This window comes from Leucoraja erinacea, chromosome 11 (assembly GCF_028641065.1).
Source record: "Leucoraja erinacea ecotype New England chromosome 11, Leri_hhj_1, whole genome shotgun sequence".
Classification (NCBI taxonomy): Eukaryota; Metazoa; Chordata; class Chondrichthyes; order Rajiformes; family Rajidae; genus Leucoraja; species Leucoraja erinaceus.
In genome coordinates this window covers 38,084,655-38,105,491 of record NC_073387.1, presented here as the reverse complement: position 1 = coordinate 38,105,491, position 20,837 = coordinate 38,084,655, and the positions used below count along the sequence as shown (strand labels likewise).

The following is a 20,837-nucleotide window of genomic DNA, read 5'->3' as shown; positions in this document are numbered from 1 at the left end:
CCCGACCCGTCGTACGTCACAGGCGGTGGGGGAGGGGCGGGAAGTGAAGGAGGTTGTCCGTTCGGATGCGCGAGCCGAGCCGTTAGTTGAGTCAGCGCTCGCGCTGTGAACGCGCAGCGCGTTGCCGAGAGCCCGCAGGGCCGCCGCCGGGAGAGAGAAAGAAAGAAAGAGAAAGAAAGAAAGATTGCCGTCTAAAAAGACGTGCGGCGCTGCAGTCTGCGCTATGGCGGTATCCATCGGGCCCTGAACACCTCTTTCACGACCCCACCCCCGGACCCCGTTTGTTCGGTGCAGCTGGCGGCGATGCTTCGGTGCCATCGGTTACTTTCCGGGGCCAACCCGCGACGCGCTGCCCGGCTGCCCTAAGGCTTCGCCTCGGCCGCTCAGCCGGACCGTAACGGTAAGTACACCTCTGTCTCTCCCGGCAGTGACCCGGCTCCCTGCTGCTGGCAGCGGCTTGTATTTGCCAGATCTGGGCACAGGTGCTGTTTGTTCCCATTCTGGAAAAAGAAGCGACTTAGTACTTTTCATTTTCTTGTCTCAGCAGGTGGAAACATCTGAAGTCTTTTCTGCAGTTTCTTCAGGATAATCTAACTGTAATTCAGCTATTAGAAGATAGTCACGAAATTCGGCTAGTATCATGGCTTCAGATGAACACAGCGTGCCTGGTAATTTAGGGTCTCCTGTTGTCGATTTGAAGACAATTTTTAAATGTCTCCTGTTTTGATATGGTTGCCATTGTGGCATTTTTTTAAATTTAAAGCTTGATATTGCTTTTCTAATGCAATGTGATTTCCAATATGTGGTTGTTTTTAGAAATGCAACTTTGTTTGTGCAGCAAAGCATGTCCTGATTAATCGGCAGTGCATGTAATCTGGGAACATTGCCATCGCAAATGGCACGTAAATAAAATTAAATATAGATTTCGTGTACATTGCAGCAATCGAACATTCCTCGGGCTTACTAGAAAAGATGTCCTTGCCGATCGGTATGCATCGCAGGGCATTCAGTTACGACGATGCCTTGGCAGATTTCTCGCCAATGACTCCTCCACCGTCTGATATGGGAAGCAGTATTTTGTGGAAGCAACCCGTTATCCCTGAGCGGAAGTACCAACAATTGTCTATGGTATATTTATTTATATTTTGTTTACATTCTATAAAATAATAAGTTTGTAATTAATAGTTTTGCGCAAACGGTGAGTGGATAAGGAATTATGAAAATGATCTTTTTTTTAAACAAATAACTTAATTGCTTTCGCTTTTAGTTTTTCATTTAATACCGGTGTGAATTTATATGCGTTGGTTTCTGCTGACTTTTTGGTGGTGTCAACTGATGCCAGTTATCCAGTGGCTTGGAGTCAAGTTGGGATTTTAATCGTGATTTATAGTACATTAAAAAGTGATACACGATCTATTTTAAATGAATTTATAACATCACAACAGTAAATTGAATTTTGAAACTATTCATAATGAAACTGGATTGACTTCTCAAATGTCCAATTTTACTGTACTTTCCAATTACATTTATGGTATTGGTTTATTATTGGTATTGATTACGGTATGTGGTTGCTTAGAATTCATAGTTCTCTCTATTTTGGATGGATTAGTGATATTAACTATTAGTGATATTACCTAGCCAATTATCTATGTGATGTGTAATTCTGCCTATCTGGTAACAAGGTTATCAAAGTTTTTTAATTTCTTGGGACTCTTAAATACTGTTTTGTGGGCAAGGAGACATGGTGTCTCTTGAGGTTAACAGTAGAACAGTAATTTCCCAACCCATGGCACTTGACCTTCTTGTGCACTGACAGGGAAATAAAGCGTATAAGCCCTATTAATAGTATTGAATTAGTTTTGTTGTGGTATCACAAACAATTAAAAATAAATAGGACAAAAACACACACATACAGGGCATTGTGGCTGTCCTGGCACTAGAACTGCTGCCATTCCCCAGGACTGCCCCAACTCCACAATGTTATGACGCTAGAGAATTCATAAAGTGGTATAGTATATTTTACCATGTGAACAAAAGGGACTTTTTGTGTAGATGGCAGCTAATAAGATATGGCTTCATTGATTATGATTGTACACAAACTGGAGGAAATTCACCATATATTGCTCATGGGTAGGTCACAACCCAATGGTATGAACATTGAATTCACCAATTTTATGAACATTGAATTCTCATACTTCTGCCTTTTTCCCGCCCCCTTTTGCCTCCTTCCTCTCCTCTGTACCCCACACTTTTCACCCCTACCCCACTCCCACCCACCCCACTTGTAGTGGCCACTTGGCTTGTTTTGTGTCATTAATTATGGCATGTGTTAAATTTTAGACTGTCCGTTATTATGTGGGTGGGATTTATGACTTATTCTAGGGCGTGTTTGGAGCTAATTTATTTGCGGAGACACGAGGAGTTTTCTAACCTTTAAAAGCGATAAGCTGGGGTTCGATGAAGATTATAGTGTACGAGTTGGAAGAAGGTTGGATGTACCTTATTGTTTTTCATCAACAATAAAGAATCTATTAATCAAAAGACTGTTAGGAAGATTTATCTGTGAAGAAGCTCTGAAGGTCTCATGGAGCCACTCGCATGCGTATTATGACATTCTCCTTAATCATGTAGTCCACTTAATGGCTAGAGGGAGTAATCTCGTGAACGATATAAAAATCTGCCGCAACACCACTTTCCTCCCTTTGGCTTCACAATCTATAACTCTTCAATCCTGTCTCACAGCTTCTACTTTTATTTCTGGCATTTGTTCCAACTGCCTGCCTAACAAAACCCCCTTGGCTGTGTCCATTTATTACTTGCCACGCTTTGTGCTACCTTTTCCAGCTTCCTCCCCCTGCAGTAAGCCCGAAGAAAGGCTTTGACCCAAAATGTCACCTATACTTGTTCTCCAGAGATGCTGCCTGACCTGCTGAGTTACTCCAGCACTTTGTGTCCTTTTGCATATTAACCAGCATCTGCAGTTCTTTCTACATATATTGAAGCTTTGGCTTTCCAGTTAAATATTGATTTCACAGCATTATCACTTTAGTGATCTTCAAGAGATCCACAATGTTTTACCTTCCTTCAGAATTGTGCAATGATTAGGACATGAAAGGAGATCTATCTTGGCTCATCTTAGAGCAATTCCATCAATCCCATGTTCCTGTTGTAGCCCATTAGCCGTGTAAATTATAGCTCAGGATATAATGGCCTTGAAAGAGATTTTCATTAGCTTATTAGAAAAACCTTATCATTTTGCTTATTTGCTTAGCCTATATGTTAACAGGTTACAAATAACTTGGTTATTTTACATTAACTTTAATTCCAAGATACAGAAAGTAGTTGAGTGAATTAATTTAATTAGCTAAGTAGCTGGTAAAACAATGCTTTGTATAATGAATGTTATAAAATAGGTGAACAAAAGTATACCATTGAGATACAATTTGAAAATATGCTAAGACACAAGTAACGATTTAAATGCAGATTCCTCTGTTGTAAAATATTTCAAAAATACCCGTGCCTGCAGACTTTTTGATCTTGATTTGATCTGCAGTGAAGTCATGTTACTTGCTCACAGAAATTCAGTATTCCGTACCAAACCTTTCCTACAGCTTGATGCCCTTTGCTGTTCTACCTTCTCTCCAGGGTAGGGAGTGACTAGATATCTCTACCCATAAGGGTAGAGGTGGCCAGATCATTTATCATTAAGGCAGAAAATATAAATATTTGAAAGACTGAAGAATTGAGTTGTGGGGAACAACAGAAGAGGTATTGAGGCCAGCATAGATCAGCCATGATTATTGAGAATGGCAGGGCTTGGTTTCAAAAGGCTGAGTGGCCACTCCTGCACCTATAATCACTGACTTCCAGCAGCGGTGATGTCATCAATCGACTTGCATCAGTGTAATCTTGCAGTAAACAAACCAGAAAGGAAAAAGAAGCAACTTTTACCTTTTATAGATATTGTAAATAGAATAAATATTTGAAAATACATCAGAGTAAATTAAAAGCTGAAATATTGTAAACCTGTCTTCACTGATATATACTCTGATTATTAGCATAGGGTGATAGGCTCTGTTATTTTTATTACAATTTCTGGGCTGTTGTGTGTACCTTAAAATAAATATTTAATTTCTATGTTGTGTTTTATTGTAGGTGGAAGATGGAGAAAATGGTGTTCCACCTTCATTAGTTGCTCCTTCATTTGGTCAAAATCTAAACAAAGTTCATGTGGTAAAAGCTAAAGCAACATCTGTCATTATGAAGTCACTTATGACACGTAAGGCATTTTAAATTGTTGCTCTGATTTTAAACTTTAATTTCACAGTAATATCTTAATGAATCTACTTTATAGGATGCTGCTTCTGCCAATTTGATAGTCTTTAAGTATTCACTATTAATCCCAAATTCCTTTCTTCCAACCACCCTGTCTGCAAACAGTTATGCAGCCCTGAGGTATGACCATTATTGCATTGATCACTGACCTAATCTGGATCAAAGTGCCTGCCAATCATACATTAGCTCATCGTTCTTGTACTCTAGGTTAGCATTATATTCTATAGTTGATTTGTATTTTGTGGATTTCTGTGTCCTGTGCACACAACACCTAATTATGACATTTTAATCACATCTAATAATTTCAAATGTTTTGGATTCTTAGGTAATTCAATCTTTTTTTAAGCACCTTCCTTTCCCTTCCAGTTTCTCTCAACATTTATACTGCCTGATTTCAACGCTTTGTCGTTTATTGTCTCTAATTTACTTACTCCAATAATTTGCTATCAACTTCACTGATTCTTGTACAAGAACATTATTTTTAAAAAAAATGGAAACATCTACCATTGTGACATTAGATAATAACATCCAATTTTTGTCTCAAGTGCATTTTGATTTTGGGGGTTTTCTAAAAACTTCACTCTTTATTTTTAATCTGCCAAATTCATTTCCATCTACAATACTGGCCACCTCTAGCTTTCAATGGTCTTGACTGCAGTTGGCTTCATACTGCCTTATCTCTATTGTTTCTATATGGCGTTTGACAAGTTTGTTGGTTCAGTCAAATCTAGCCTTATTTGCAGTTGCTGCCTTTCACTATCTTTGTCACTTTTTCCAGTTTTACCCTAAAAAAAATAACGTTAGGATTTCAGATGTAACTTAGAGGGAGATAGGGGTTTGGAAATTCAATTCCAGAGCTTGTAGATTTGAAAAAAAAGAGTGAACATTTTAAAATCAAAGTGAGGTTGTGGGTATTGATGTGATGGCCAAGTTGGACCATTCAAGTTAGAATGATAAAACCCCAAAAAAGTGCTGGAAACACTCAAAAGAGAAACATAGTTAACAACTCAGGTTGAAGACCTTTTATCCAATGACTTAAGAGTCTTCAACCAGAAGCATTAACTATACCGATGATACAAAATAAAGGCAAGAGTAATAATACTTAACATTTATCTTTCAAGATCCATTTTAATTTAAATTAAGTGTAATTTTTGCTCTCTATGTTGTCATCTTTTGTTGTTATTTGTATCCCGGGTCCGTTTTGAAAACCCGTGAATACTTCATCTAAACTTGAATGCATTTTAACAGGTGAAAATCATTGGATATTTTTTATTTAAATGGTTTTATTATATTGAAAATGGAATGTGTGTTAAATAAGTATTAGCTCTTATACTTATTGTTGTTCTGCAATATGCACTGACCATTATTGATTTTGTTGGATAGTTGGTAAAGTATTAACATTTTCAATTTGTTTTATTTTACATTTTAATTACCAGAGCAGACGCAGGAAAGTATACAACGATTTGAGAAGCAGGCGGGCCTGACAGATGCTGGTTACCAACCACACAAAGGCCTAGTTGCAGAAGAGGCCAGTTATCACCGTGTAGGAGAGGCATTACAGGTAAAAATTGAGCACTTTTTATCACATAAATTAAATGAACTACATACATCCCAGTTTAGCTCTGACAACATATGATCCTATTAAACCCCTGCTGTTAAGTTTCCATGTTAAAAGATGATTAGTCTTCTAGTACTTTTGCTTTTGAGCTAGGTTGAGCATTATTCTCAGTTACAATAGACTGGATATGGACAGCAAACAGAATAGTTTTCATTTCAATATTGTGAGGTGAATTTGGAACTCAAAGCTAAAAGCAGAAAGCTCTGTGATGAAATGAAATTAGCTACAAAAATGAAATTATTGTCAGAGTTGGTCTTGGTCAGTGGTGCGTTGTCACCAGATGTTTTTTGTTAGCCTACTTTTTTTTAGCCTAAATACTATGTGACTATTCAAGCATATGTGAATCTCTAAATTAAACCTTAAGCATTGTATAATTTTGATTTTAATGCCTAAAAAAGGATATATTTGCCATGAAGCGAGTGTAATAAGGTTCAGTAGATCGATCTCAAGGATTCCAGAGCCGTTGTATCAGAAGAAATGTTGTTGACAAGACTTGTATTTACTCCAGAGGATTAAGAGATTTCATTTGAAATATGTACAATCTTTACGGTTCATCAGCCTCGTATTTGAGAAGTAGTTAAATCTCCAGACACAAAAGGCTGCAAGGAGGATATGGAGAGGACGAGTGGAAAATTATATTATGATGAAGGATAGTTTTGACAGAATAGACTTGGGGCCAAATGGGCAACTTCTGTGTTCTTTTCAGTATTTTGCATTTTTCTGCCGGGTTGAAGGCTAATTATCTAAAGTGGTAACATTATCTGCTTCTGTCTTTTTGCCATAGCCTTGTAATTCATTCCTTTTGCTATTTTTATTTTACTTGGGGCAGATATTAATGTTTTCTGTTCTTTGCAAACTAGTCAGTTTGTGAGATTACATCTCTGCATTGGCTCCTCATGAGTATTTGTTTTTGTCACGTGCTTCTTTTGGAAATCAAAACAGAAATTCAAAGCACAGAGTGTGGATCTAGGTAAAGAAGATAAGCAGATATCCTCCACTCAATCGACTCCGTGCGGATCACCACAGTCCTCACCAATGCCAAGCCGCAGGTATAGAAAGTAGTTGTAGAAAATCGGATAGAATATCTGTTCATTCAGTTACCATAAAATTACAACAGTTTTGTCAAACGCTACTTTAAAAAAAAAAAAAAAATGAAATGAAAGAGACTGTTTAGACTTTATAGTGATGGTCAATAGCGTGCAAGACATTGCCCATTCTTAGTATAGGTAAAATTATTAAAGTAATTAACAGCGATGAAAGACTTCGGTTGGGATAAACAGTGTAATTTAATGTATGTACAACTAGTTAAATATATAGGCACCACGAGTCACTATTCTTTAGGACGATGAATCATAATATTTTTCCATGTTTATTTTAGTGGTGACAATGACTGAGGGTAAAAATAAATATAGAAATTAGGTGCAGGATTAGGCCATTTGGCCCTTCGAGCCTGCACCGCCATTCAATATGATCATGGCTGATCATCCAACTCAGTATCCCGTACCTGCCTTTTCTCCATACCCTCTGATCCCCTTAGCCACAAGGGCCACATCTAACTCCCTCTTAAATATAGCCAATGAACTGGCCTCGACTACCCTCTGTGGCAGAGAGTTCCAGAGATTCACCACTCTCTGTGTGAAAAAAGTTCTTCTCATCTTAGTTTTAAAGGATTTCCCACATCCTTAAGCTGTGACCCCTTGTCCTGTACTTCCCCAACATCGGGAGCAATCTTCCTGCATCTAGCCTGTCCAACCCGTTAAGAATTTTGTAAGTTTCTATAAGATCCCCTCTCAATCTCCTAAATTCTAGAGAGTATAAACCAAGTCTATCCAGTCTTTCTTCATAAGACAGTCCTGACATCCCAGGAATCAGTCTGGTGAAACTTCTCTGCACTCCCTCTATGGCAAGAATGTCTTTCCTCAGATTTGGAGACCAAAACTGTACACAATACTCCAGGTGTGGTCTCACCAAGACCCTGTACAACTGCAGTAGAACCTCCCTGCTCCTATACTCAAATCCTTTTGCTATGAAAGCTAACATACCATTCGCTTTCTTCAGTGCCTGCTGTACCTGCATGCCTACTTTCAATGACTGGTGTACCATGACACCCAGGTCTCGCTGCATCTCCCCTTTTCCTAATCGGCCACCATTTAGATAATAGTCTGCTTTCCTGTTTTTGCCACCAAAATGGATAACCTCACGTTTATCCACATTATACTGCATCTGCCAAACATTTGCCCACTCGCCCAGCCTATCCAAGTCACCTTGCAGTCTCCTAGCATCCTCCTCACAGCTAACACTGCCCCCCAGCTTAGTGTCATCCGCAAACATGGAGATATTGCCTTCAATTCCCTCATCCAGATCATTAATATAAATAGTAGATGATTTAACTTATTTTCTTCCACATAATGCACAGCATTATGCTTGAAATTGTGAAAAATGTATGGAATATATATTTGTTAATGTCCCTGGATAGGGTTACCATTAAAAACTTGTACTGTAAAATAACATTTCTAGGCCATGGAATCTTGTTAAGATGTGTGTATGGACATTTTGTGTAAAATTATCACACTTTTTGTAAAGTACATTTATGCATGTGGAATGCTGATGACTCCAGATGTGGGTAAAACACACATTTTACAATCCTGTGTAATACAAGCCTTTAATACTAAAATAGATTTATACAGAGGCTTGAAGACTGGTTTGGTATTATTTTGAATGTGTCAATTTAGGCTTTATTTGTCATTTTTGTTAATTAGTCATTTATTTGAATTAATTATGAATTGTATAAGAGGCAGAAATATATTTATTGCTCTTCTGGTGATGGTTTCAGGTCTTTCTTTGGCCAGGGGGCATCTTCTGATTTGAGCGGTAGAAGTATGGAAGGAGAATCCACCACATTGGTTAGTGAAACAACTGCCACTGAGAAATGGAAACCGTTTATGCGTTCGCACACTTACAGAGGAATCGAATCAGGTAGGAAAAATAACGAAATCTTGTGGCGGCCTGAGCCATTTTGGTATCGAAAAGTTATTGGTCGTGCTCAAAATCTCGCGTGGACCGGGTGTGATCTGAGCCGACCAATCATGCGGTCAGGGGGGGCGGAAAGTTAGACGGTTGGAATTTCAAAGCGGCAGTTGGAACTCGAAGGATTGGCAGTTGGAGTGGAACTCGGGTGTGCTCACGAACGATGGCCCAGTAGCAATCTTAACTGGATGCGTGCGTGAGCAACGGGCTGCATCAATGAATTATTGCACAGTGTTTACACAACGCGTGGTGACCCCGACGATCCAAAACTGCCTATTTGGATTTTATCATGTTTGCAGCCGACAACCCAGACCAGCAGAACGCAGTTTCATTCAAACTGCCTACTTTCTGGACATCACAGCCCCACGTGTGGTTTGAACAGGCTGAAGCCAGGTTCCACGTGCACCAGATCACTACCAATGTCACCAAATGCTACTACGTGATCAGTGCTGTGGACCAGGACAACACCAGGCTCGCTATCGATCACCTTCGCCAGCCACCAGCTGACGGCAAGTACGAGGGCCTCAAAATGCTCCTGTTGCGCACTTTCAGTCTCGGCCGCCGCGACAGGGCAGCCAGACCCCGGCACATGGATGGCCTAGGCGACCGCAAGCTGTCTGTTCTTATGGATGAAATGCTCGCCTTGATGGACGGAGACAATACTTGCCTCCTGTTCGAACAGGTGTTCCTCGAACAGATGCCGGATGACATTCACCTGCTCCTTGCGGACGACAATTTCACCGATCCCCGAAGGCTGGCTGCCTGTGCAGACGTGATGTGGCAGGCCAAACAGCAGGGTGGCGCCACCATCAGTCGGGTGTCGGCGGGTCAAGTGGTCGGTCCCAGCCTCCATTCAAAGGTACGGCAGTGAGGTCGGCCACGAGCGACGCCGGCAAAAATACGTGGTGCTACTACCCCCAACGGTGGAGCTCTGAGGCCCACCGATGCCGACGAACCTGCGCGTATCCAGGGAAATGACTCGGCTGGCTGCCAGTAGTGGTTACTGCGGCCGGCCAGAGCATCGCCTCCTCTACACCTGGGACCAACAGTCGGGGTGGTGTTTTCTAGTGCACCTGGGAACTAAGGTCAGTGTTTTGCCCCCATTGGGGTGGCCTTTTACTATCGCCGACGTCTCCCAACCGCTGCTGGGCACTGATTTCCTCCGGGTGTACTCCTTGCTGGTCAATGTGAAGGGAAAACATCTCGTCAATTTGTGTCGATCGCCTTGTGCCACGCCGAATTGACTGCGACAACGAGTACACCTGGATCTTGGCCGATTTCCTCCACATAACCCCCCCCCCCCCCCCCCCCCCCAGTTCACTACGGCCAGCCCCAATCATGGAGTGAAGCACCGTATCCCCACCACCGGACCGCCCCTCCATGCACGAGCATGCAGGCTGTCCCACGATACGCTCCAACTGGCCAAAGACGAGTTTTCGCAAGATGGAGGAAATGGGCACAGTGCGCCGCTCAGACAGCCCATGGGCATCTCTGCTTCACATGGTCCCCAAAGCGTCTGGGGGCTGGAGATTTTGAGGGGATGACTGCCGTCTCAACGACATCACGATGGCCGACCAGTACCCTGTCCCTCACATCCAGGACTTCACGGCCAATTTTGACGGCGCCAAGGTTTTTCCCAAAATCGACCTCGCACGTAGCTACCATCAGGTTCTGGTCCACCCGGACAACATCCTCAAGACTGCTCTCATCACCCTGTTTGGGCTCTTTGAGTTCCTACAGATGCCTTTCAGCCTCAAGAAAGCCGCCCAGGCTTTCCAACGGCTCATGGACACAGTGGGCCGCAGGCTGGACTTTGTTACCTCAATGACATCCTCTTTGCCAGCCGCTGTCGCCGGGGACACCGCGCACATTTTCGGCTGCACTGCCGGTGGCTCAACGAGCATGGCCTGGCCATCAACCTTGCTAGGTGTCAGTTTGGCCTCCCTTCCATCAGTTTCCTCGACCACCACATCAATCAGCACGGTGCGGTCCTGCTCTCCGAGTTCACGACTTATGTCCAGCACATCGCACCACCATCAATGCCATTCACGCTTTGGCCCCAGGTGTCAACTACACGGCTGTGGCAGCCACCCAGCGAGAGGATGAGGAGATGCTCGCCTACCGCACCGCCATCTTAGGCCTGTTGTTGGAGGATGTGCGATTTAGGCCAGCTGACACCACTCTCCTTTGCGACGTGTCTACCGGGCAGCCAAGACCCATCATCCCCGCAGCCTGGTGCTGCTGGATTTTCGACATGGTTCATGGTTTGGCTCGCCCTTCCATCCGGCACTGGTGGCAGCCAAGTTCATGTGGCATGGGCAGCAGAAACAGGTCGGCAACTGGGCCAGGTCATGCATCCCCGTCAAACCTCAAAGATTCAGCGACACGGTGGAGCAGCAGTAGAGTTGCTGGTTTACAGCGAATGCAGCGCCAGAGACCTGGGTTCGATCCTGTCTACGGGTGCTGTCTGTATGGAGTTTGTCCGTTCTCCCCGTGACCTACGTGGGTTTTCTCCGAGATCTTTGGTTTCCTTCCACACTCCAAAGACGTACAGGTTTGTAGGTTAATGTAAAAAAAAATGTCCTTAGTAGGTATAGGATAGTGTTAATGTGTGGGGATCGCTGACCAGCGCGGACCCGGAGGGCCGAAAGGGCCTATTACCGTGCTGTATCTCCAAACTAAATTTTAAAAAAACTAAAGGGCCCACTGCAGAATTTCACCCTGCCACACCGGCGTTTCGCCCACATCCACGTCGACATCGCTGGACCGCTACCCCAATCCAGAGGTGTCGCCCACCTTTTTTGCCATCACGAGATGGCTGGAAGCCGTCCTGCTATCGGATACCTCCACTGCAACGTGTGCACATCCCCTCACTGTCCAACGGATCGCCCCCTTTGGTGTGCCGGTGGACATCTCCGACAGAGGTGCGCAGTATACCTCCGAGTTGTGGTCGGCAATGGCCCGGCTGCTTGGCGCTCAACTGAACCACACTACTGCCTACCAGCCGCAAGCAAATGGCCTAGTGAAGCGTTTTCATCGGCACCTGAAGGCATCCCTAAAGGCATGGTTCACCTGCCCGGACTGGATGGGCGAGTTGCCGTGGGTCAGGCTGGGCATACGCACTGCCTTGAAAGATGACCTGGCCGAGCTGGTGTACGGCACCCCGCTTTCGATGATGTCCCGGCGGCATGTGGATATCAGGAACCTCCTACGACCATGCTGACAAGTCTCTGGGAAATGGTGGGCAAGCTTTTGCCAGTCCCAACGTCCCACCACGTACGTCCCACCCACCCTCCAGGACTGCCAGTACGTCTTCCTTCGCTGCGATTCCCACTGTACGCCACTGCAAAGACCTTACGAGAGACCTTCCCAGGTACAGCAACACGGCACCACGACTTTTGTCATCAACATGGGCGGCAGGCACGAGACCGTCTCCTGTCTCTGAAGCCGGCACACTTGGACATTGACAAACCAGTGCAGGTGGCACTGTCACGGCCGCACCCGCCCTCAACTCTGCCAGCTGTGACCCTGAACACAGGAGATGTGTACACGAGATCAGGCCGCCTCATTCGTGAGCCTAAGCATCTCCATTACTCCAGTTCTGGGGGGGATCATGTGGCGGCCTGAGCCATTTTGGTATCGAACGGTCGTTGGTCGGGCTCAAACTCTCGCGTGGACTGGGCGTGATCTGGGCCGACCAATCACGCGGTCAGGGGGGCGGAACGTTAAGGCAGTTGGAATTCAAAGGCGGCAGTTGGAGAGGAACATAGGTGTGCTCACGAGCGATGGCACAGTAGAAGTAAAATATTAACTGGATGTGTGCATAAGCGACGGGGCTGTATCAGTTAATTATTAAACAATTTTTACACAATGCATGGACCTACAATCTGCTAGTTAAGCGCTGATCCAAGTATTGAGTGTACTTAAGTTGTTTTTGAATCAGAAAATTGCAGTTTGAAAACAAATTCCAGATACTGAAATGCATCCATTACGGTGGCGGAGCACATGGATGCAGTTGCTCCTGTGGGTCCTGCAGGTTCTGAGAAACGTGAAATCAAAGGTGTTAACGTCTGTACTACATCTCTAAAATACGACTAGAACACTTGATCATCTACTTCTACAAAAAAGACGACAAAAGCTGCATTACCTGGATGCTGACTGAGGTAGAGCTTCGGAACCTCGGGGCGCTAAAGAGGCCAGGCCCTCATGCTGCAACACCAACTAAGATGGCGGTGCACACAGACGCAGCGGCTCTGCTGGGCCCTAAGAACCTCGGATCGCAAAGGAGACTAGAACCTCAAGCTGCAGCACACCCTGCTACAGTCACTGAAAAGAGGAGACACCGCAAACGGTGTGAAAGGAAGCAGAAACGTGGTAAGCGTGCGGGGATCCGCGCTAGGTTAAGGGCTTACCCCCACAGACCAGCTCTTCCATCCATCATCCTCTCGAACGTCCGTTCGCTGGCCAACAAACTAGACCACCTACGGCTTCAGCTGCCCACGCAACGAGAGATGAGGGACTGCTGCATCGTCCTTCTCACAGAAACATGGCTACATGATAATATCCCCAACACGGCCATCCAGTTAGCGGGGCTAACACCGTTCCGTGCAGACAGGAATGCCGTGTCCTCCGTTAAGACCCGCGGAGGGGGGGCTTTGTGTGTACATCAATAACAACCGGTGTGTGAACTGTTCTACATTCAATACCCACTGTTCACCACTAGTGGAGTTCTTGATGGTTAAATGTCGGCCATTCTACCTACCGAGGGAGTTCACAGCTGTTGTGCCTGTTTGTATCCCTCCCAGTGTCAATTCCAAGGAGGCACTGTGGGAGCTTTATGGAGCTATCGACGATCTACAGACTACTCGCCTTGCTGGGGATTTTAACCATGCCAGCCTAAAATCTGTATTACCCAAATTCTACCATTACATCAACTTTGCAACCAGAGGGGAGAACAAACTATACCTGGTTTACTCAAACATTCAGGAAGCATATAAGGCTTCCCCTTCCCCTCCTCGGATAATCAGACCAGATCACCATCATGCTCACCCCCTCATACAAATCACTATTTAAACGGACAGAAGCAACACCTAGACAGATCAGAGTATGGCCAGCAGGATCTCCTACAGCACTACAAGACTGCTTTCAAACCACAGACCGCGACATATTCAGGGAAGCAGCCACATACGACACCCACACTGACAAAGGAGAATATGCCGACTCTGTGACCAGCTACATCAATAAATACATAGAGGACATCACTGTTAATCACCATACGAGCCAACCAGAAGCCATGGATGACGGTGGAGGCCCGTACGCAGCTGAAGACCCGGGACACTGCCTTCAGAACGGGGGATAAGGCAGCCCTCAGGTCTGCAAGAACCGAGCTCTCCCGGTCTAGCAAGAGAGCAAAACAGGCCTATGCGCAGAAAATACATGGCCACTTCTGCGACACCAGGGACAGCAGACGTATGTGGCAGGGTATCCGGTCCATCACTGACTATAAAAGGAGCATCACATTCCAACAACAGCGATGTCTCCCTTCCGGACTAGCTAAATTACTTTTATGCGTGCTTTTTGGCACTTAACACCATGCCTGGGAGGGTCCAGCGTTACCCCCAAAGAGCAGATAATAATCCTGGAAGAGATAATAATCCTGGATTTAGCCGACATGTGGAGAGCTTTAACCAGGGTTGACCCATGGAAAGCCCCAGGACCAGACAACACACCTGGTCGTGTGCTCAAGGAATGTGCTAACCTGCTGGCAGATGTCCGCACAGACATTTTCAACATCTCCCTGAGCCAGGCTACTGTTCCCACCTGCTTCAAAGCTGCCAATATCGTCCCAGTGCCAAAGTCATGTCTCCTGCCTCAATGACTACTTTTCCATGGCACTGACCCCCATCGTGATGAAGTACTTCGAACGGTTAGTCATGGGGCACATCAAGAATAGCCTCCCCACCTCACTAGCCCCCCCTCACCAGTTTGCTAACCGCTCCACAGAAGACACCATCTCCTCCACCATCTATGCAGTCCTCTCCTACATGGACAACAAAAAAAACACTTTTGCTCGAATGCTATTTATTGACTTCAGCTCGGCATTCAACACGATCATCCCTCAGAAACTGGTGGGAAAGCTCTCTCTGCTTGGCCTCAATACTCTCCTCTGCAACTGGATCCTGGACTTCTTAACACATCGACCACAGTCAGTCCGTGTTGGCAACAACACCTCAAATACCATCATCCTGAACACCGGAGCCCCCCTAAGGCTGTGTGCTTAGTCCACTACTATTCACACTATATACCCACGGCTACAACACCAGCCAAATAATCAAATTCGCAGATGGCACTACAGTGGTGGGCCTCATCAGAGACAACAATGAGTGCCTACAGGGAGGAAGTGGCGCAGCTTGTGAACTGGTGCAAAGACAACAATCTGTCTCTGAACATCACCAAGACCAAATAGATGATTGTAGACTTCAGGAGAATGCAGGTTGCCCACTCCCCCCTGCACATCAATGGCTCCATCGTGGAAAGGGTGAGCAATATCAAATTCCTAGGGGTGCACCTCACTGATGACCTCTCCTGGTCTCTCAACAATACACACCTGACCGGGAGGGCTCAGCATTGGCACATTACATCAATATCAGCCACTATGCACCTTGCACCTCAGCTCCATGAAGAATTACATTTTGTTCAAATGTTTACTTGTATGTTTGAATGACAAATAAAATTATTATTATTACATTTCAGCTAAATTTGTTCTGTGCTATGCTTTCAGATATTGGAGGCAAGCTCTCACTATACTGAAGAAGTATGCAGACATACTCGGAATCACCAGAGCAGAGAGGGCTACAGACCAAGCGCTGATAAATGGGATTAAAGTAGATGGGGTTAATTATTGATGATCAATGTAGACATGTTGGATTGAATGGCCAATTTCTGTGTTTTGACTGTTCTTTAACTTCCTATCTTGAAGAAAAGGTGGACATGAAAATCGAAATGGTCTTAATAACACTGAGGAGTCTTAAAACTATATTTCCTTTAACAGTATGATTTGTTAGTTCTAGTTTATTAAATATTATTTTGTGCTTCCATAACACTTCCAATGATTCATTATCTGGGTGAAAATATTTTTTCTCAATTCTAAATGACTGACCACCCTATTTTGAAGCTATGACCTCTGATTATAGATCCTTATTCAGGGAAAACATTAAGTACTGTAAGAGTTTTATTTATTTCAATGAGATAACATCTCATGCTTCTGAAAGCTTTTAGAGAATATTGGGCTGGAATAAATATTTTTTCCTCATAGGACCACCCTATCAATAGATGCCACTTCACCAGTCCCTTATCCAAAATATAGTCAGTATTAGCGATCAGGAATGAACTCAGTTGCCAAAGGTCTGAGGCAGCAACCAAAGAGTAGGGGAAAAGACTATTGTTTTAATTGCTAACAATTTTTTTAGACTTAAATTGATAAAATTAATTAATAAATTGTCATATTCATTGCTAACAAATGTCTTACTTTTCTACAGGTAGTTTTGCCATTCAGAAATATAAAGGCATGCAAAAACCCTCGCCGATGGACATCATGCGTACTCAGGGGACTGTTTCAAAAATTGGAGAAGGTCATGCAAACTTGAATGCCCCCAAAATGGAGCTAACTATACCAGACAGGCAAAAACGGCCAGTTCGTAGTCATCATGTAGAGCCCAGAGATTTAAATGCTTTTGCTCCTACAGGATTTTAAAATGAACTGCAGTTAAGGAGCACCAAATATGTGTGCCCTCTACTCAAATGAATTATGACGTTAACTTGCTGCTCATCTAATGAAATTTCATTTTGTTGTATCTGACTACACCTACACAGAAATTTTATTTTAAACTGGGAAAAGTGAGATCTGGAAAAAAAAAAGAATTTTGATTCTGTTGTAGTCTTTGTCCAGTTCCATTCAAAAAGAGCACCTAAGTTAATGGATGAAAAGTGCAATACATTGTTGTTTTTGCTTTCCTAATTTACCAGCTTGTGATTTAAAAAAAAAAAGGTGTTACAGAATAATGCACTTCAGTTGTGTGAGGTAAAGAGAGAGAGAGAGACTAATAGGATAAAAGTGTTACACGTAAGTTGTCTGTGCTTGTCTGTATCTAATGTTAAATAAACATGAACACAATTTTGTGACTTAATCATAGTATTTTTTCTATTTTCTTTCTGAATCAGTAATTTTGTATTTATTAATTGTATTTATAATGGATGTTAAAATGATTACTGACCAACGTGCACCATGGTCGGGTTTTTTTAAGGCCTTCTTAAGCATTTTAAAATAGAACAATATAACTTAGTACAAGTCTTGAATGCAATTTGTTTTTAAGTAATGTTTTTGAGCTATGAAAATTTGTACTACAAACTAATTTTTTTCAGTCGTGATTTTTTTTTTCTTAAACATTATGTAATCAAACCATATTTTTCATGAAACTAATATGCTCCTTAGTGGTTAATCACAGAATGACGTATGATCTTTTAATAACATTAGTTGGTACCAAGAAGAAATGACTATTGAACAATAGGAACCTCTAAAACAATCATAAAAGATGAATTGTGTTTCTTGGGATAAGTGGACTGCCATCAGTATTAAAATTAATTATGCCAATGTATTGTATCATACTTGTTTCTTTATCGATGTAGCTTTTGGTCAGGAGGAGTTTGTGTTCACAGCCGTCTATAGTCTACTTGAAAAGAATCACATCTACCAGACATGAGAGCAAATTTCAATAGCTGTAAATGTTTGGACACAAAAGCAAATGTGTTTAAGTAATGCTAGCCTTCATTTCCATCTTTAGCAAAGATTAGATCCAAGGTATGGCCTTTGATCAATCAACATTCTGCCATTTGATACCATGGTGTGCTATCATTGGGTCATAAATCCCAAGACTGCTCTTCCTCAATGGCTGCGGTTCCCATCTTACTGACATTTTATAGTTTTATGGTCTTATTTAATAACCATATTTCCAATTTTCTCAAACAATAAATTATAGCTGCAGTAGTAGGCCATTTGGCCCTTTGAGCCAGCGCCGCCATTTAATGTGATCATGGCTGATCATCCCCAATCAGTACCCCGTTCCTGCCTTCTCCCCATATCCCCTTTAAGAGCCCTATCTAGCCATCTCTTGAAAGTATCCAGAGAACCGGCCTCCACCGCCCTCTGAGACAAAGAATTCCACCGACTCACAACTCTCTGAGAAAAAGTGTTTCCTCGTCTCCGTTCTAAATGGCTTACACCTTATTCTTAAACTGTGGCCTCTGGTTCTGGACTCCCCCAACATCGGGGACATGTTTCCTGCCTCTTGCGTGTCCAACCCCTTAATAATCTTATATGCTTCAATAAGATACCCTTTCATCCTTCTAAACTCCAGAGTATATAAGCCCAGATTTACTAAGCTTCCTTCCCACGTCTACCATTCCACTGTAAACAAATGCATCTCTGGATTTTGTCCCATAATCATAACTTTTTGCCATTTGCTATAGCCCTTTAGTTATTTAATTATTTTGCTTCATCTTCATTCATCTCTTCATCTCCAGGTCGGCTGCATTTATCAGACCTCTCAACTGGCACCGTTATGTATTTATTGTTTAGTTTGTTCTGGTATCTTCTATAATAAAAGTACACTTTGCACTCTTCACCTCTTTGCAACTTAATGTCTACATTTTCCTAATTCTCATGGAAGGACATTAACTCAAAACATTCATTCTGTCTCACTTCATGGATACTGCATGACCTGCTGAATATTTTCAATATTTTGTTTTTAGTCCAATATCAATAATTTTTTCTGCTTTTGGAATGAAATTGTATTTTCTGTAAAAACAGTCCATTCATGGTTAAATGGTTAAATTCAAAAATCCAGTAATTGCTGTTTGAGATAGCCTGCATGGTACCTTGTTGGAAAGGCAGTGTATACCTGCTAGCGTAATGTATCCTTTCATTAATATAGTGCAACCTTTGTAGCCAATTGGACAAAGTTAGAAGAGGCTGTCTCATTTAAGACTTAGTTTGAAGATGTTTAATCACTTATTTGTGATAAATTACATTGAATTATATCAATGATCATGCTTTCTATTTAATTAATAATATTATCTGCCAGACAATTGCCTTTACATAACTAAAACTATAATTAAGCTGAATTTGGTAAATAAAAATCAGACGGGGCACAAATGTGGAAAGGCCAGACCACTGTCAACATCACTCTATTGGCAACCTGTGCTTATATTGGTTTTGGATTTTGTAACTAGTTAATTTAAAAAGAGTAGAGCAGTATATGTGTTGCTTTTTCTTGATTAATGCAACTTCGACCAAAGAGATAACTTTGACTGAAAACTGGGCAAGATCCTCACTGACATGAATGGATAATGAAAGTTGGTGTATATTTCATAATTACTGTTATATTTGTTTCTCGAGGTTTACTCCTAATTCTATTATTGAAGAGACAAGAGACTGCAGTTTCTATAGTTTGGAGTAAAAGCGAGGAAATCAGTGCATTAGGTAGCATCTGTGGTGGCAGAGAGATGGTCGACGTGATTACCTTTTGAAGGCTGGTTTAAATTTACTATCTTAAATTTACCAACATTATGTTAAGGAAGTCTCGCGTATATCTATCTATCATATATCTATCTGTCCGGCCCCCTTCCTGCCTTTCAATTAGTTCCTGCCGTGCGATGTCACAATGCCCGATGCTCGCAGACGTCCAATCGCGATGCCCGACGCTCGCAGACGTCCAATCGGAATGGATCCATTTACATGTACGGCTTCCGTCCGCATTTCTTCCTTTGATTCCCTGCAACTCCGAAACCAGACGCAGAATCGCCGACATCTTTTCCATTTCGGTAGAGATTTCACTTTTCTTTCTAAGTATTCGCTCCTCATTACATTTCGTCGTGTTTAAGTACACGTTTTTAATCAAATCCTTCTCCCCACCCCAATATTTCAAAAACAAACTGGCTTCTCACCCGTAGAAGCAGCACCAGCCCCAGCCCCTGGTGAACATTCCATCGTGTGATGTCACAATGCCCGATGCTCACAGATGTCCAATCGGAATTGATTCATTTACATATGCCTTTGCAGGAGCCCCAGCCCACGGTGAACGTTCCATTGTGTGATGTCACAATGCCCAATGCTCAAAGGCATTGTTGCCATAGAGGGATTACAGAGAAGGTTCACCAGACTGATTCTTGGGATGTCAGGACTTTCATATGAAGAAAGACTGGATAGACTTGGCTTTTACTCGCTAGAATTTAGAAGATTGAGGGCAGATCTTATAGAAACGTACAAACTTCTTAAGGGGTTGGACAGGCTAGATGCAGGAAGATTGTTCCAGATGTTGGGGAAGTCCAGAACAAGGGGTCACAGTTTAAAGATAAGGGGGAAATCCTTTAGGACAGAGATGAGAAAAACATTTTTCACACAGAGTGGTGAATCTCTGGAATTCTCTGCCACAGAAGGTAGTTGAGGCCAGTTCATTGGCTATATTTAAGAGGGAGTTAGATGTGGCCCTTGTGGCTAAAGGGATTAGGGGGTATGGAGAGAAGGCAGGTACAGGATACAGAGTTGGATGATCAGCCATGATCATATGAATGGGTGGTGCAAAGACGAATGGCCTACTACTGATTTCTATGGCTCTCCCCCACTACCCCTCCACCCAGAATGTCCCTCTTAGAAGATACCCCTCCCTCTCCTCCTCTCCCCACTCTTCCACGTCTCCCACTTCCCCCTCCACTCTCCCTCCCCACTCTTTCCCCTCTCTCCCCCCACCCTTCCCCCCTTCTCCCCCTCCCTCCCTCCTCCCCTCCCTCCCCATCCCCCCAC

The 20,837-nt window shown here is 43.2% G+C and overlaps 1 protein-coding gene across 2 annotated transcripts; it reads left to right on the top strand.

Annotated features, from left to right (window-relative positions):
* Positions 1-80: 80 nt before the first annotated feature.
* Positions 81-17,166, top strand: kiaa1191 (KIAA1191 ortholog). 2 transcript variants are annotated; one of them, XM_055643056.1, is made up of 8 exons: positions 81-400; positions 545-668; positions 941-1,128; positions 4,156-4,279; positions 5,772-5,896; positions 6,896-7,002; positions 8,787-8,929; positions 16,519-17,166. In XM_055643056.1, exons 2-8 carry the CDS (start codon positions 641-643, stop codon positions 16,731-16,733), a joined length of 930 nt encoding a protein of 309 aa, XP_055499031.1. In that variant the 5' UTR covers positions 81-400; positions 545-640; the 3' UTR covers positions 16,734-17,166. The 2 variants fall into 2 exon arrangements, with proteins under 2 accessions (XP_055499031.1, XP_055499033.1); XM_055643058.1 differs by having other exon boundaries at positions 103-400; positions 548-668.
* The last annotated feature ends 3,671 nt before the right edge of the window (positions 17,167-20,837 follow it).